Here is an 18,468-nt window from a genome sequence, read left to right as displayed (position 1 = left end):
ACCAGGAACACCTGCAGCTGGCAGCCCGCGCCTGCGGGTCACCGCCGCAGAGGACAGGAGGTGAGCCGGCAGTGCTGTCTGGAAGTCCTGGGACTGAATCCTTGTCGCTGGGCCTGGACAAATACCATGGCTAGAGCCTGAAACGGTGCAGAATTGGGAGACCACGTGCACTTTTCAGGGCACAGAGCTTGAAGGGAGCGGGTACCCCCTCTCCAAGGCCGAGGCTATCGGAGCGTCCGTCACCGCCCGCAGCGCTAGGGGCGGAGGCCATCCAGCCCGGCTGCTGCCCGGATCTGAGCTCCTCGCGGCCTGAAGCGGGGCCCCGTGGAGAGGAGAGAGGACTGCACTGTCCGCCTCTTATCGGACGGCACGTTCCCTCTGCTCAGTCCCGAGGGCGCCCCTGGGAGTCTGACTCCGGAGAGTGAGTGCGACGAGGGGAGCACTCCCTGTCCCTGTCCCGCTCCGGGAGGCGGTCCGGGGAGGCCGGGGCGCACGGCTGGCAGGACTGGGCCTCGGCGGTGCTCCCAGGGCTGGCCGCGGGTGTGGGCAGAGAGGAGGCCTCGCCGGAGGCTCTGAGGCTCCGTGTCCATCGGCCTCACGGGACGGAGGCGGCGGCGCGGACCGGAGCGCCGGAGGACAGAGCGGAGCGCACCCCGCCGTGCGGGCGGGCGATGGGTCGGAGACCCCCGCTCAGCACCCGGGACCCGAGCCGCTCCCCGCGGGCCGGCCCCGCACAACTCCCTCCGCTGCACGGGCCGCCGCGGGGGATGCGGCGGCGGGAGGCACCGAGGTGCGGGTGTCCCTCTTCGGGGCGGGGCGGTGCATGTGGCTGAGCACTTTTGGGTTCAAAAGCATAAGACAAGGAGACCGAAGCCAAATGGCCAGCCTCGCAGCCACCGGGCAGCTCCAGGCGGGGCGGCGGGAGCCCAGACCCCTGCGCCCAGCCCGCAGCCGGAGCCACCGCCCGCCCGAAGGGAGCCGCGGGCCATCAGCCCCGGGGCCTCTGGCGGCGCCTCCCCGGGAAATGAACCGGCTCCGGGGAAAGCGTCCGGGCACCCGGGCCTCCGCTCGCCGCCCCGCAGGGCCCGGCCGGAGGGAAGCGTCCCGCCGGCCTCGTAGGAAGCGGCTCGGGAGCAGACACACCGCCTTCGGGCCGCGGGCACCGGGCACACGGGAGTGGGTTCCGGAGGGGCAGGCGGTAGGTAGGCAGACGCGGGGACGTCACACAGCGGCCGCTCTCCCCGGCGCCGAGCTCGGCTGGGGAAGCGTTCCCGGTCGGCACACGCACCCTCCCCTCCCGTGTGCACCCACAGGCCGGGGCCTCCCCTCCCGTGTGCACCCATAGGAAACCGGCCACGGGCTGGGCCAGGGGCGGAGCCAGGCCCGGCCAGGGCGCAGGGGCAGCGGGCGGCAATAGTGCCCGGGACGCTTTGGGAGCGTAGAACTGAGCCAGGCGCTTTCGTAGCCCTTCCGTGGACTAACCTGTGATCAGGCGTTAGTCACGGACTCGGTTCTTTCTAGAAAGGGCACACCACGTGTTCTCCATCCATTCTCCTGGGGCGAGGACAGAGCGGGCGCGATTCCCCGGTTGCTATGGGGTTCCAGTTGTGCAGAAGGAACGCCAAGCCCGGGGTGTGTGCTGGGGAGGATGCAGCCCTCCCAGGCACCATCACGGCCCCAAGACGCTGCCAGCTCGCCCCAATTCCTCAGCTTCAGGTTCTTTAATCCACTGCCTCCCCAAGCAGGCGGTGTCCGGCCTTTGAAAGCTTGTGCCTCAAGCTAGGCAAGTCCAAGAGAGGAATGATCATTTTTCAACCACGGGAGCCCAAGAGTCACTGGAAGGACAGGGTTCTTTCCTGCTCCCCTGGGAGAAGCCCCTCAGCCCCGGGCTCCTCAGAGCTGCCAAACCACCGGAACTAGGGGCCAGGCTGGGGTGCGCCCAGAGGGGTGCGGCCTGCTGAGGAGCCCTCCTGCACCCAAGGCTGGAGTTGGCCACCCAAAGCAATCCCAGCCCAGGTTATTCAGACGCATTTCTTAGAAACCCACGTCTTCCTTTTCCTCTGTGCCAAGGGCACTGCGGATGCCGTGGCCAGAGGAGGAATACGGAAGGAAGAACAGCTTGTAGTGGAGGAGCCCGCCCCCTCCATCCAGGGAGGCATCTGGGTGCCGTCAGAGAACCCCAGGAGCAGGGTAGGAAGAGACGTACATGACCTGGTTAAGACAAGCACTGTGGCCTGGACTGGTGACTAAGCCTAGCTTTGTACACATTGGCCTGCCCCTCTACATCGTCTCCCAGGTCTGCTGTACCTTTCCGTAGGCTCCAGGCCGTTCCTGACTCCTCTTTTAGAGAAAAAAGATGCCATTTTCCTCTAAATACACCCAAGGTCTCAACTGGATCCTCAGGTCTGTACCTCCTGCTTGAAAGGACAGAAGGATGGGGTTCCTCTAGCTGGCATATTTAGGGCCAAGGATAGCACATGCTTCAAGCCTGTAACCCTTGGGAAGTGGCTGGGTAACTTCGAGCAAGTCCTCTCTTTGTTCAATATCCCTTAAGTTTCCCATCAGCAAAGTGGTGGGATACTGTCACACCCTGAAAGACGCAGAGAAGTCTGCGCTGTAAACTCAGTGCCTTGCTTACCTGTCACTGCAAGCTCTCCTGCAGCTCTGGTGAAGCTGGGAGAGAGGGTCATGTCACTGCACACCCCATCAGCCCTGGAAGTGAGATACCTGAAACCCTCACCCTGGCATCCTGGTTTGGGAGAGCGCAGTCAGAGGCAGATTGGCTTCCAGACCAGGTGACAGCCCAGAGGCCTCTCCCCCATCGTGGCCAACACCCCCTCACTGCTTCCAGCAGGTATCCCACTGCCTCCTGCACAGGCGCTGAGCCCACGCAGGTCTTCACTGACATTCAATATCTGTTCTGCTTCCTCTGTTCCCATCTTAAGAATATTAGCACCTAGCCCGCCCATGGCTGTCAGATTTCTTTAACATTTCCAAGGTTAATATATCAACTCATACTATTCATTTTCCAAACTTATTAAAAAGTGGCATGCTTGGTTTTCTGTATCCACTTTAAAAACTATATATATATTTTTATTGATTTTAGAAGGGAAGGGAGAGGGAGATAGAAACATCAATGAGAATCATTGATCAGCTACCTCCTACCATTCCCCCCCTACCCCGTCATGGGTGATCAAGCTCGCAATCCAGGTCTGTGCCCTCGACCGGAATCAAACCCTAGACTTCTCAGTCCAGTTTACATGAGGTTCACTTTTTGTGTTGTACATTTCTCTGGGTTTTAAAAATGCATAATAATATTATGGACCCGCCATCACAGTGTCACACAATCGTTTCAACACCCTGAACATTCCTGGCACTTGGCCCACTCACTACTCCTCCTCCCTCCCCGTGAGCCCCTGGCTTGATAGCTCATTTATGTCAGTAAGTCTATTTTATACTTTCCTTCAATAAATATTTACTGAACTCCTATATCAGTACAGTGCTCTCCCATAAAAATATAATGCAAGTCACATTTACTTTTTCTAGTAACTGCATAAAAAAGGTAAAAAGAGATGAAATTTTAATAACGTATTCTACTTAATATATTGAAAACATTTCAACACTTAATCAGTATAAACACTGAGGTACTTTATGTGGCTTTGTACTGAGTCTTTGCAGCCAGCTGGCATGTTGCATTTTTAGCACAGCTCAAGCTGGACTGGCCGCACTTCCAGCGCTCAGTGGGCACTGCAGCTTGGGGGCCAGAGCGGCTATCGGTTCTGCCCTCACACAGTTTACAGTCCAGGGTGGGAGGCAGGTAATAGAGTACAGTCATTTCAGAGAGTATAAGTATTATTGAGAAAGTAATGCACCCAAATTACACAGAGACTGCGAGTTAGGTTGCCTGGACAGTTGGGAGAGCCTTTGCAAGGCTGAAATCCAAACGAGGAGGCATTAACCATCAATTATCTATTGCCACAATAATGCTGTAGGTCAAACCATTTAAAAAATCAGAGGCTTAACATAATGACTAGCTATTACTGCTCATGAGTCTGTAAGTCAGCTGGGCAGTTCTTCTGGTCCCAGATGGAATCACTCGTGCTCAGTGGGCCGCTGCCGGTCAGATTGGTGGCTGTGCTGATCCTGGGAGGCCTGCATGTTTGGGGTCTGGGGGCTGTTGCCCGGTGTTGGATGACCTCAGCTCTTCTCCATGTAGCAGGGATCCAGGAGAAAATGTGGAAGCGTTCAAGGATTCTTAAGGCTCAGGCTCAGAACTATAATTTCTGCCACATTCTTTTGGCCAACACAAGTTACAAGGTCAGCCCAGGTCCTCAGAGGATCTGCAAAGTCACAATGCAAAAGATGTGCATACAGGGAGGGGTGGGAAATTCAGGCATTTTTTGCAATTAATCTCCCTTATTACTTAAAAAGCTTTCAATTTCACCAGGAAGTTATAACGATTTACACATATATTGTCCTCAAAATATAAAAATAGTACAATAGGGAGAAATTGACAAAATGATTCTTATAGTGGGAGGTTTCAACCTATCTTTTGCAATTATCAATAAGTCAAGCACACAAAAACATCCTCACAGATACAGAAGAGTTCATCACAACTTAGGAGGTTTTCGGTCAGCAAATATTTAAGGCACACTATTCTAGATCTGCTGGGCATATAGCAATGAACAAAAGCCAACAATCTGTTCTCACAGTTTATATTCTAGTGGAAGAAATCAAAAAACCATCAAGTTAACATGCAAAACAAACATGAATGGAGAAAAACTGTGGGTAAAGAGACTATGAAGCACTGGGATGGCAGGTGAGGAGCTGAGCTTAGAGCGTGGCAGGGTGGCACTGAGCGCAGGCGGGAGCGAAGACTTGAAAGAGGCGAGGAGTCACGTGCCTATCTCCAGGGCGAGTGGAGGGAACAGCAATGACCTTGACTGGAGCTGGTTTGGCAGGTTCTGGAAGTAGATAGGGACAGGCTCGGCACTGTGGGAAGGGATGGGAGCAGCTTTGGTAGGACCTTACAGACTACGCTAAGGACTTTGGATTTTCCTCTTTGTGATGGAGGGCTTTTTTGGGGCGGAGGGTGGAAGAGCTGAAAACCCTGGGGAAAAGGGAGCTGTTCCAAGATAACAGTCAGGTGTTGGGAGCTTTAGAGATCTGTGGGTACCAAACCTTGTCAGGCAACATGTCCCCAGGGAATTTCTCTAGCTTGGTCTTTCAAGGACCTGACAGTTCACTTCCCAAAGGCCATCACCATCTCCAGAGCACACATTCCAGCTACCCTGAAAAACAAGGCAATTGGGGGGAGAGTATTCCTTCCCTCAATTCTCAGAAGGAAACCTACCCTAAGCGAGAACAGAGGGAACTCCAGAAAGCACCTCCCGTCCACTGGGAAAACCATCACAGTTTATGGCGCCAGTTATGTAATAAACTGCTGTTTCCAGTCCCTTTCCTTTTAAGTTACAATTTTACATGAAAAAGAAAACAAATGGGGGCATTTATCAACAAATACTTGTTGAGCATCTACCATGTGCCACACACTCTTCCAGGTGCTAGGGATAGAGCAGAAAAGACAGGCAAAGATTCCTGCCCTCATGGGGAAGATAAACACGCAAGACACACAACATATGTGATATGTTACATGAGAACATAAACGCCCTAGAAAGAAATAAAAAAAGGAGTAGGAGCATTTGGGAATGAGTGTGTGTGTGTGTTACAATTTAAAATAGGCTGGTCAGGATGAAATGAATGGAAAAGTCACAGCTGCCCACTGGGGCAGAGCAGAGGAGCTGGGGAGTGTTAGGGAAAGGGCAGTGTCTGGCCCACTTCTTGGAGGGTCTTGCAACATAACCACTACAACGTCTTAGTTTTATTCCACTTTCTATGACAAGAAGAATTTCGAAAACGAATGTAATTTCTGACTTCTAGTTCTCTAAACTGAGTTTTCAGGATGTAATTTATTTTACTAACATTGCCAGAAAGACTACAAAGCTCTATTTAGCAGCTTCAGTCCTGACAGTCCCCATGTCTGGGCTAGAACAATGGCACAATAATGGCGAACAGATTCTCGTATCAGTTGTGTTTGCAGGATTTTCTTTTTTCAGCTAAAGCAAAGTATGAATCCACCTGAGTGGAACTCAAGGTCATGGGGATTCTACCCTGCTCCATGCAGCACACAGGAGGGAAGTCTGCTGTATCAAAGCGTACAAGCTTGATTCAGAGCCAGGACTTCAGTTTATGGCATAAATATGACACTTAATAGGGGAAAATCAGATGTTTGAGAGTTTGCATAGAGCCATTCTAGCAAAGAAGGAAGCACTGGCTACTGGCTGTTTTATGTGTGAGGCAGAGTTGAAGAGGTTAAGAGAACCAATCTAGGTGGTGGATTATAAACTGAGGGAACTAAGAAAACAAAAGCAAAATAAAAATAAAAAAGCTGTTTGCCTAGGTGTTATCCACACTGGAGTCCAATTCACTCACTCTAGTGTGGAACTCAGGGCCTCCTCAAGGGAAGGGGGTGGGGCCTTCAGGGCATTTGCTTGCTACATTGGAACCAAGGAGGTAAATGGTCAAGGTGCTGGCACAGCCTGTGGGTCTGGAGGCTGGACTTCCTCCAGGAGGAGCCCTAGCAAGGGGGGTGGGGAGGGGGAGAGAGAGAGGAGGGGGCATATAAAGGTGGAGAGGCCTCGCACAGGTCTGCTTGGAATTCATATACTAAGCTTCCACATACTTAAACACTCACAATTTTTTACTTTTCAAATCATGTAGCATTTTCTACCAGATTCAAGAATGTGTACCAGTAATAATGGAAATGAAATGTTTAAGGAAAAGTTTGATTCTCCCAGGAGCTGCAATACCTTGAGTGAATGCCAACCTCTCCATTTCCTCACCCATAAAACGGTAACTTCAGGAAGGGTGCACGTGCGGCTTTCCAGAGGCACTGGCATCACACTGATGCCTAGTCCACTCTTCACGGCCCCCCCCCCCCCCCCCCATCAAACGCAAAGGCCAGGCTGTGGCGGATGCTGTGGGTCGCTTTAAGCCGCTGCTTGTCACCCTCGCTGTGTGGCCAGCCCTCGGGAGCCCGCTGCAGGGAGTTCGGAGTTCGGCAGGGACAGGAATGCTGTGCTGCTCACAAGCTCCCGGTGAAGCCGTGCTGCTGGCTGGGATCAGTCTTTGAGTAACAGGATGTTAACCCCACTAGTTCCGTTACTTAACACAACCACAGACAGCCCCCGAAGGGCTCCACAGACTGTCTGCTTCTTTACAAAAGGAGCTCTCCCCAGCAGCTTGGTGCAGTCACTGACCCGCCAAGCTCCTAGCACCAGCTAGGCCTGGCTCACAGGAAGATCTTCACACTGTCACCACCACTTCTGTTTTTTTTTTTTTTTTTAATATAATTTATTGATTTTTTTTTACAGAGCGGAAGGGAAAGGGATAGAGAGCTAGAAACATCGATGAGAAACATCGACCAGCTGTCTCCTGCACACCCCCCACTGGGGATGTGCCCGCAACCAAGGTACATGCCCTTGACTGGAATCGAACCCGAGACCTTCCAGTCCGCAGGCCGGCCAATGCTCTATCCACTGAGCCAAACCGGTTCTGGCCACTTCTGGGTTTTTTGATCTCATCCTTCGCTTCTGATAATTACCCCTTAATTAGCACCCACCACTTGTCATTTAAATAATTATAGTAAGGCAGCTTCGAACTGACAAAACAAGATTCTATGCTTATTTTTTAAAAAGACAAAACTGACCCAAATAAAAAGTTAAGTATACACTAACCATAGAGGAATGTGCAGACTTGTTATAACTGCCATTCATTCACATGGGCTATCTGAGTTGATTTATTTTGAACCAAAGAAAGTACCCACATAGCATTTGGGAAATTATAAATGTCAGGACATTAACTTTGTAAGCAGCGGCAGAAAAGTAAAACATTTCAACCATGCCAAGATCCACCTTAAATTCCTATTGGGAGGACTGCAGGATCTCTGAACTATTTCTTCTTTATTTAGAGTTTCCCGAATATATCGGAGGAAGCTGGTATCTTCTGGGTGCCCTCAAAGCAAATTATCTGTCTGTGGAAGAGGAGGCAGGCCTTTCACTGAAAGCTATAGGCAGTTTTCTAATTTCCCAGGAGGATCTCCATTAACCGCCCCACCCAGCGCAACAGACCCACCAGACCAGGGCGTGGAGCAATGAGTCACGCCCCTCAGGAGAAACTGAGTTGCTTTTCAGCACACACACTCTTTGCTTTTCTGAATAAGTAATATACTAGTCAGAATCAACCTTAAATGGCACAAAAGATTAAACAGCGAAAAATAATTAACCCCCTCCGTTTTACCAGCACTCACTCGTTCATTTCTTTAACCCTTTTATTATTAAAAGTTACAGATATGCATGTAGAGACCGAAATAATGAGCTCGTGTATAGACATTAGGTAGCATCAAAGAAAAACATCCCGCTGGCTTGTTTTATTCTTCTTCCCTCAGTTTTTTTTTTGTTTTTTTTTTTTTTGTGTGTGTGTGTGTGTGTGTGTGTGTGTTTTTTCTTTTTTTTTCAAATTTCAGAGAGGAAGGGAGAAAAGAAAATCCTTGATCAGCTACCTCCTGCACGCCCCACACCGGGGATCCAGCCCGCAACCCGAGCATGTGGCCTGACCTCCTTGTTCAGAGGTTGACGCTCAACCACTGAGCAACACCGGCTGGGCAAGTTTGGGTTTCTTTCTTTCTTTTTAAAAAAAATATATATTTTATTGATTCTAGAGAAGAAGGAAGAGGGAAAGAGCGAAATATCAATGATGAGAGAGAGTCATTGATGGGCTGCCTCCTGCACGCCCCACACCGGGGATCCAGCCCGCAAACCGGGCCTGTGCCCGGACAACAGGGAATCCAGCCGTGAGCCCTGGATCACAGGTCCACACAGTCACTGAGCCCCGCCGGGCCGCCCTGTCTTCACAGGCACCAGCACCATATCATTTTACCCGTCAACACTTGAGTACGCCTTAAAACACACACACACACATAACCACATTATCGTTATCACTCCCAACAAGGTTAACGACAATCCTTACCACCACCTGTATTCCCATGCACTCTAAGGCCGCGCGCGGGCAGGCGCAGGGAGAGCTGCGAAGGGAAGGGCCCGCAGTAAAACGCGGCCGTCGGTGCCCAGCCCCCGGCCTCCCGGGCCCGCGGTCGTTACCTGCGCCGGGCCAGCGCCGCCCGGGCCCGCGGGGCACTGAGACGCGAGCTCCCCACCCCGCCTCCCCGCCCCAGCCGCGGCCGCAGCAGGCCCGGCGCAGCTGCACAACCCACCGTCCCCAGACACCGGCGGTCCCCGGAGGGGAAACGATTGACACAGCTGCCTGCACCGCGCCCGGCCCTCCCGCACCACGTGCGTCTCCGGCGGGCCGGCGGGGCTGGAACTGGCTCCGGAGCCCGGCGGGCCACGACCGCGTGAGCTGCTCCGCCCGCCGCCGGTCCCGCTCCCGCTCGGGGAACTCCGCACCCGCCACCTCGCGGACCGGGACTACAATTCCCGTCGGGCCCCGCGGCCGGACCAATGGCGGGCGCGGGCGCGTGCGGGGCGCGGCGCGGCGCCTGCGCGGCGGTTTGAGTAAGCGGCCGCGCGATTGGCTGCGGGGTCGGGCGCCGCGCGGGGCCTGTGGGAAGCGAGTGACGGAGCGAGCGGCTGTTGGAGGAAGGAGGAGGGGGCCGGAGCGCAAATGGCGTTGAGATGGTTCAGGGCCCTGTTCAAACTCCTGCGCTGACCATTCACCGGCGGAAGCGGCGGCGCAGGGGGCGGCGGCGGCCCAGCGGCGGCACGTAGCGGGCTCGGCGGCCCCGGAGGCCCAGGCCCAGGCCCGGCTGGGGCGCTCGAGGCCCGAGGGAAGTTGCGGTGCCGCCGCTCCTCCCCCCTTTGCCGGTTTCCTATTTACCGCGAGCGGAGTCGCGGGGTCTGACGGCGGCGGAGCCCTCGCCGCTCTTCGTGCACCAGCGGGCCCTGTCCTTCCGCGCGGGACTCGGCGCCCGCGGGCCGTTGGGGCTGGGAGAGGCGGAGGCGGCCCGAGGCTAAAGCACCCGCCAGGCGCCGAGGTGAGTGCGGTCTGGGCGGCTGCCTGGGCCGGAGCGAGCGAGCGAGCGGGCGGGCGGGCGGGAGGCTGGCTGTCTCCCCGCCCGGGTCGGAGGAAGTTGGGCAGGGACACCCGAACTCCCTATTATTGGCCTCTTTTCTGAGTTCTTTCCGGGTGGCCGCTGGTTTACTTCCCGCCAGCCGCGCCGAGTGTGCCGTTTCAGCCCGGAGCCCTGGCCCTCGCCCTCCGCCCGGCGCCCCCGAGGCCTCGGCGGCCCGGGATTCCGGGCCGAGGCTTCCGGGGCGTCGGGAGCGACGTCCCTTCCTGGGCGGTGGGGGCGGGGAGCAGGAAAGTTGCGTGAGCTCCGCTCGCGCTGCCCCCTGGCGCCCCGGCAGCCGCAGGTGAGGGTTTCTGGGGGGCTAGCTTTGCCCTTCCGGCATCATTTCCTAAAGGGTCTCCCCTAAAACTTTGGGGAGCCGAAAGACTAGGTTTGGATGGGGGCAAGTGTGAGGACTTAGCGTACTTCCCTGAAAATTGACTTTGGCTAAGGAAGGAAAAGGCCCAGCGGCCGAAAAGACTTAGTTTTGAATTATTCCTTCTTTGGAATTGGAAGCCTGAGCAACATAGCCTGTGTACTTGAAATATACTTAAAATAGTGTCGTTTGTCCGCATACTTATTTTTTAATGTATGCACACCTTATATTGTAGGCTTACATAATGCCATTACAATAATCTGTCTAGGGACTTTTAAAAATATTATTTTTATTGATTTCAGAGAGGAAGGGAGAGGGAGATAGAAAAATCAATAGAGAGAGAATCACTGATTGGCTGCCTCCTGCACAACTCCCCACCGGGGACGGAGCCCACAACCCAGGCATGTGTCCTGGACTGGAATAGAATCTGGGACTCTGTAGTCCACAGGCACTTTATCCACTGAGCCAAACCAGCCAGGGCTCTCTAGTGTCTTTTTAAAAAAAAAAGACATTATGGAAAACTGAAAAGGAAGTGAAAAGTAGGGGATATTATATAATGAACTCTCATGTACTCTCAGATTTAAGTTATTAACGCCACTGAAATTTTCTCATTTATTCACTTTACATTCCACACCCCTTGAAGTGAGAAAATCCTTGACATCATTTCATCAGTATTTTAGTATATCTTTCTAAAAGACAAGTTCTTTTTAAAGACGTAAGCATGATTTTTCTTACCTTTAGAATAATTCTTTAACCTTAAATATTTGCCTTCAGACTTTCAACTTGCAGCTGATTCGAGGACCATTGAATGCTTTGTAGTTCCAGGACCATTTTTGCAATGAGTTTTTCTGATGTGGGCCTAAAGGATCTCAAGTCTAGATTTTTGGTTTGGCCTTCAGTTAACATTTTTAGGTCATTACTGTGTAAGTGTATCCAGAACATTCCAGCTTTGTATGGATCTGTGTAAATGTAGGTCTGTAGATCAAGGCTTTACATTCTTGGAATGAAAATAAATCAAAATCACTTCAGTTTGTAATTCTTGTAGCTGCCAAATATACTTAATTTTGTTTAGGCAGTACTTAAAAAGACCATAAGATTCTTTAGTCTAAATCTTCACTAGAAGGGAAAAAAGATCTCCCCTAGTAAAAAGTTTTGTGATATGTTAAAAGGTTTTCAAATAATTTATGGACTCTTAATCATAATTCAGGTATGTATGAAGATAAATTATTATTTTGTCAAATTAGAATTGACCTCTGAGCAAACATGAGAGGGGGAAATTCTCTACTGAATATATAGAAAACTAAGTTTATAGTGATTAAGTTAATACAGGGAAAACATTTAAAGGATAGATCAAGTATATTTAAAAAATGTCAGAAAATAAAAATAAGAACAAAAATATGTAAGTCAGATATCATTCTAGGTGAATGATATCATTCTAGGATGAAGATTTTTTCAAGCCCCTAGGCAATTGTTCATTTTTTTCTAGTTATATTTAAATATTATATTTAACTCTAGAATGTCAAAGAAATGGGAAAGAGTTGGTAGAGTTTAAGAGTACTGTATGGTAACTTGTTTTAAAAATGTTTGACTGTTCTGATTTACTGTCCTGAAATTTTTTCCTAGATTTGTTATTAAAATGTAGATAATTCAGATGAAACCATTTATTTTTTATAAAGTGAAGAGGAAAATAAAGTTACATGTTTCTGTTGCTTCGTTTAATAATCCAAGGACCATTGTAATATGCTGGAGTTCACCAGCTCCAAAAAATGTAGCTCAGCAATGATCATAAGCCTATAGGTTAAGGATGAGAGAATAAGTGTGGTTGCTTGTGCTTAGGGAGATGACCAACTAAATAATAAACATTCATATACATATATAGTTATTCTTAACCAGAGGATATCGTTTCCACTCATTTTTATATCAAGTGGAAGAGAGGAAAGGAGAAGGGGGGAGAGAGGAAAACATTCTTGTCACATAGATTAGTGCTGGGAATGGAACCTGTAAGCCAGGTAATTGTCCTTAACTGGGAACTGAACCCAGAAACCCTTCTGTGTGGTGCTCTAACTACTGAGTTACACTGGCGAGGGCTAACGAGTATTTTTCAAGTAACACTTCAAAATTACTTTAGACCAAGAATTAGAATTTAGGGTTGGGTTAAAAGCTGCATGCTTTAATACATGAGAAAATTGCACAATTTTCCCGATTTTTCCCCCTCATGTTAGTATGTGTTCTGAAATTTCAAAGAACTAAATTTAGTCAATTATTTGATATTTCTGAAATCCTGAAAAATGTAAATATGTATATTTAATATATTTTTATTGATTGCAGAGAGGAAGGGAGAGGGAGAGAGAGATAGAAACATCAATGATGAGAAGGAATTGGGCATGTGCTCTGACTGAGAACCATGATCTCCTGATTTATAGGTTGGTGTTCAACCCCTGAGCCACTGGGCACTCCACCACTGAGCCAGGCCAGCTGGGTGAAAAATATAAATATTTTGTGCTTAAGATTTTATATTAGCGAAAATCACCCTTAAGATTACCTTTTAAAGGTAAAAGTGATGTTGTTAAGAATAGCAAGATTCATTTGAAACAAAATAAAATTGATACTCCACTAGAAGTTGGTTTTGTGTATGCTGTATTATAAGATGGATAGTCTTACTTTGTAAACAGCATATGAATATAAAAAACTGACATGGGCACTAGCCAGTTTAGTTCAGTGGATATAGTGTTGGCCTCTGCACTGAAGGGTTCAATTCTAGTCTAGGGCGCATACCTCCATTACAGGCTCCTCACCAGCCCTGGCCCTGGTCAGGGTACATGCAGGAGGCAGCCAATCAGTGTGTTTCTCTTACATTGATATTTCTCTCACTCTTTCCCTCTCTGCCACTCTCTCTAAAATCAATGCAAAAATATGGTCGGGTAAAGATTAAAAACAAAAATTTGACATGGAAATCAGAGTAAAAAATTAGCCTCTCTTTTTCAACACCTCCTCCCCCGCCCCCCGTGTTAATTTAACAATTTTTAAAGATTTGTATCTTTTTTTAGAAATATATTTTTATTGATTTCAGAGAGGAGGGAAGAGGGAGAAACATCAATGATGAGAGAGAATCATTGATTGGCTGCCTCCTTCGAGCCCACAACCGGGGCATGTGCCCTTGACCAGAATTGAACCTGGGACCTTTCAGTTCACAGGCCAATGCTGTATGTACAGAGCCAAACTGGCTAGGGCAAGATTTGTATCTTGAATGTTGGAAAGTCACATGGGAAGAATCCCTGGGTTCTTAATTTTATTTTCAATGTTAACATTTAAGTATTTGGTGATTATATATATTCTTTTCTATTTTTTCTCACAGAGAATATGAAACAGGTGTCAAAATGACATCCAGATTTGGGAAAACATACAGTAGGAAAGGCGGAAATGGCAGTTCAAAATTTGATGAAGTCTTTTCTAACAAACGGACTACCCTTAGCACAAAATGGGGAGAGACCACATTTATGGCTAAATTAGGGCAGAAGAGGCCCAACTTCAAATCAGATATCCAAGAAATTCCGAAGAAACCTAAGGTGGAAGAAGAAAATACTGGAGATCCTTTTGGATTTGATAGCGATGATGAATCTCTACCAGTTTCTTCAAAGAATTTAGCCCAGGGTAAGGGTTCCTCTCATTCAGAAACCAGTGAAGCCGCTCAGCTGGAAGACTTCACTTCTGTACTTGAAGCTAATAGCAAAATTAGTCATGTGGTGGATGAAGACGGTGTTGTATCTGATAAATGCTTACATTTGGAGGATACTTTGCTTGAGAAAGAAAAGAGCACAAACCGAATCTTAGAAGACGATGCAAGCAAAAGTAGTTGTGCTAAATTAATGACTTTAGGTAAGTTTTGATTTTCTTTATTGTGAGCTACAGAACTTCATGTAAGCCATTTAGTTAAAGGATTTAAATTTTTAACTATAGTACTTTGGTTTTCTTTCTACTTTTTGATTAATGGGGACTACAAATTTTATAGAAGAGATTTAAAAACTTTAAAGAAACCAACTGGGGGTTGAAATTTTACTTCAACAACTTGGATAATGTTTCCAGACTTACTCACTTTGGGAACAGTCTTTCATAAATCCCTAACTCCAGTTCCAATAAGAAACATCTCTTTTTATTTGTTTGTTTTAAATTACGTGATTACACTCGTAACCTTTTATATATATGTTTGTTTATTGATTTCAGAGAGGATAGTAGAGGGAGAGAGAAAAATAGAAACATCATTGATGAGAGAAAATAATTGATCGGCTGCCTCCTGCACGCCCCATACTGGGGATTGAGCATGCAACGTGGGCATGTGCCCTGACTGGGAATTGAACTCCTGGTTCATAGGTCAACACTGAGTCACATCAGCTGGGCAAATCATCTCTTTTTGTTGGGTTAGGATTACACAAAACCTAATTTTTATTACTGTGGAGGATTTGGATGGTTACTGATAATGAAAATGAGATGAGAATTTATGAGTATTAGGTTTAGGAGTGTTAGGCTTTCTAAATTAATTTAGACTAAGGAGGTACTGAGTGCAAACATTGAAGAAGTAAACTTCATTGGAAACTGAGACTAGTTTGTAGTCTGTTAGACAAAGGTAGCAACTTCTATTAATAAATTTTAATCCACAAAATATGTGTTTTTAAAATGTTAATTTGTAAATCTGGCATCTAATGTTCATTCCTAAAACAATATGTTTTATCAGTTGTGTATCTCTACTTTTATAAAGGAATTGGGACTTACAGTAAATGGTAAAAGCGCAGTTAACAAAAGATTGTAGAACTGCCTGGTCGGAATAGCTCAGTTGGTTGAGTGTGACATCCTGTGTTGCTGGTTCAGTTCCTGGTCAGGGCACATACTTGGGTTGCAGGTTAAATCCCTGGTCAAGAAAATAACTCCATAGATGTCTCCCTCCCTCCCTCCTTTTCTAAGCATGTCCTATGGTGAGAATTTAAAAAAAAAAAAGGCTGGAGAGCTAAGATTGGAGGTGGCAGGAGAGACAGCATGCACCTTATCAGCAATAGCACAAGGATGGCCAACCTTAGTTTTTTACTTATTGGCAGAGTTTAGTAATATAATATGAAAGGTTATGCAGATCTCATATTTTGAAAAGTTAAAATTTTCATAGTATTCAGTTCTTGAGAAGAATTTTTTTTTTTTTTTTTGAGGCTTTTAATGTTGGGGGGTCTCAAACAATATGATAAAAGTCTTTGCCTTGAAAGTTTTAGTAACAATGCTGAACTTTTTTCACTCTTTTTCTCACCCTTGGATTAGAGCAGTGGTTGCCAGCCGGTGGCCTGTGAGGCTCGAAAGGTTGGCGACCACTGGATTAGAGGATGAGCCAGCTGTTATTGTCACTCCCTTGATCCTCCTGGTTAATTCTTATTTGGTTGTCTTTATGCTTTGCTCACATTTCCACTGAAACATTCTTCATAACTTTTCAGAAAAAAGCAGAGCATAAAAACTTTCCCAGATCAGTTCCTAAAATGTATTATAATTGAGCCAAGATGAAGAGGTCTAGGATCAGCTAGAATTGGGATGAGATTAATTTATTCCTTTTCAATATGTTGAGCAGCTACTGTGTCCTCCACTGTGCTGAGGCTCTGGGAATGCTGTTTCACTTCAGTTGATTAGTGTTTTTACAGTCATAGCTTTCTGTCCTCTGATAGTTGATCCACATGGGGCAGATCGGCTGGAGGAAGGAAGGTGAGGCTTGGGAGGTGGTAAAACTGCTCATGGAAGGCAGACATAGGCTTCTTTCTCCAAGTGCTGTCTTTAGGGAATAGTGCATCACTGGCAGGCAGAGGGGGAGCAAGAGGATGAATGTTTATGTAGAGCAAGACTAGGGACTGTCCAGCCTGCGGGTGGGCTGTATACGGCCCTGCCAAGGCAGGTGGGACTCGAAATTCAAAATCTAGGAGCTTTTTCTTAGCAACATAAATTTATATTAAGTGAATTTTATTAAATGAATGATGTTATAAATATTCAAATGGTCATTGGCAGAGAAAAGATTCTCCACCCCTATCTATATAAAGGCAGAACAGGAACTGAAAGTTAAATATTCAAAGGCAGCAACTCCATATATAGCTTTGTTACATCTATATTACGTACATGTCCAAACTGCCATGTGAAGTGGTTTGGTGAGAACTAGAAACAGTTTTCTGTAAAAGTGAGATATTGTCTTCCTAGGTTCCTGTTGCTGAATTGTAGTTTTGGTGTTGACACTTTGTGGCCTGACTGGGAATCCAAATTCCATTATAATGGGTTTGTGAGAAGAAAATGAATACCCATGAATAGATGTTCAAGAACATCTTGTCCATCTTTCTTCTTCCTTTACAAGGCACCAGTATAGGGTGCAATACTGTGAATATTTCATTTTGTTTTCCTCCTCTCCTTTGGCCATCCAGAGCTGCAGCAACGCTGGCAGACCCCTGTACAATAAGAGGGGAGCTTTGAGGGAGTGCTTTTAAGTCTCATGGTAGTCTTATCCTAAATAAAATTGTTCTTATATAAAAGATTTATAAGTTCGTATGTTTACAAGTTGGTTATAGTTCTGGGAATATTACATGTTATGACCTTTTTTTCCTTTGCCTCTCCCCTGTAAAATTTGGATTCCCCTTGTATCAGGTTTTTTTTGTTTTTGTCTTTTGTTTTTTAATTCCCCATGTATCTAAACTCTTTTCTTACATTATACCTGTCAGGTTGTCATTGCTTTATTCTCATTCAGAAAGCCTTCTGACTTTGCAGAAGTTTAGAAACTCAAACCTAAGTTTTTTTTTCTTTTTTGTTTTTTATTAGTCCTCATCTGAGGATATTTTTTCCATTGATTTTTAGAGAGAGTGAAAAGGAGGGAGGGAACATAGATGTGAGAAAGACACATCAATTGGTTGCCTCCCGCATGCACCCCCACCAGGACCAGGATCTAACCTGCAAATCAGGTATGTACCCTTGACCGAGAATCGGACCTGAAACAAACCCACACTCTACCACTGAGCCATGCCAGCCAGAGCCAAACCTAAGTTTTTGATAAAAGGAATCCTAAAGTGGATCCTAACTTTTTTGAATTAGAGAATAAAATGCATTAAGGATGAAAGAAAGCTTCTCTTGCCTTTTATATGAGGCTACTTCCATTTTCCATCGGTGCTATCTGTTCTAGGTTTTCAACCTGGAGTCTAGAATAAAGTATGCAAAGACTTATATTTCTACTTTGGCAAACTTTACTTGCTAGCTAGCTGTGATTCAATCTACACATCCTGTCAAATATTGAGATAACTATTGCATAGGCTTCTAATTTGCATGCCTGTCTTTGTAGCCAGTAAAATTTCTTCCATTTGCTTAAAGCTGTACTGAAAATATGTGTAAGTTAGAGGGATGTTACTGTCAGGAAGTTAACTTTGATTTAGAACTGAGGATGATTTTTAGAAAGGGAAATGATTGTTCTATTCTGAAAGCTTAAAGTAGGCCAGGAACTTGTGACCTGGGATAAGATTGTCATTTGCTCATTGGATAAAGCACAGGTGATTAATGACAATTATTAATTCTGAAAGTATAGTAACAGCAAGAGTTACTTGCCTCAATTTAGATAGTGAGTGTCTGCAGACTGAAGGGTCCCTGGTTTGATTCCCGTCAAGGGCATGTACCTTGGTTGCGGGCACGTCCTCAGTAGGGGGTGTGCAAGAGGCAGCTGACCGATGATTCTCTCTCATCGATGTTTCTAACTCTATCCCTCTCCTTCTCTGTAAAAAAATCAATAAGAGATATATATATTTAAAAAAAAATAGTGAGTGTATTTGTTGAATAAACTATTTAGTCATAACTAAAATCAAGTTCTCTAAAGAGAAATGACAAAGTCTGGGCCATAAAAACGAAAAATGGTCTTACCCTT

General features: G+C 47.0%; 2 protein-coding genes across 5 annotated transcripts in view; one reads left to right on the top strand and one right to left on the bottom strand.

Annotated features, from left to right (window-relative positions):
* Positions 1-712: 712 nt before the first annotated feature.
* Positions 713-13,340, bottom strand: LOC311632666 (uncharacterized protein; the record flags this gene model as incomplete). Its single annotated transcript, XM_084904381.1, has 3 exons — positions 713-6,634; positions 9,216-10,131; positions 13,335-13,340. 3 exons carry the CDS (start codon positions 13,338-13,340, stop codon positions 6,579-6,581), a joined length of 978 nt encoding a protein of 325 aa, XP_084760507.1. The 3' UTR covers positions 713-6,578.
* Positions 9,687-18,468, top strand: part of WAPL (WAPL cohesin release factor) — a 92,340-nt gene continuing 83,558 nt past the window's right edge. For 2 of the 4 annotated variants that reach the window (XM_084904134.1, XM_084904133.1), the window contains exons 1-2: positions 9,687-10,108; positions 13,915-14,435. In XM_084904134.1, the coding sequence (XP_084760260.1) occupies positions 13,937-14,435 (499 nt within the window). In that variant the 5' untranslated portion in view covers positions 9,687-10,108; positions 13,915-13,936. The remainder of the gene's footprint in view (positions 10,109-13,914; positions 14,436-18,468) is intronic. The other 2 variants (XM_084904136.1, XM_084904135.1) reach the window with 1 other exon arrangement.

Source organism: Pipistrellus hanaki (genome assembly GCF_964339955.1).
Source record: "Pipistrellus hanaki genome assembly, chromosome: 14".
In the NCBI taxonomy this organism is placed as follows: Eukaryota; Metazoa; Chordata; class Mammalia; order Chiroptera; family Vespertilionidae; genus Pipistrellus; species Pipistrellus hanaki.
This window is presented reverse-complemented; position numbering and strand designations above follow the sequence as displayed.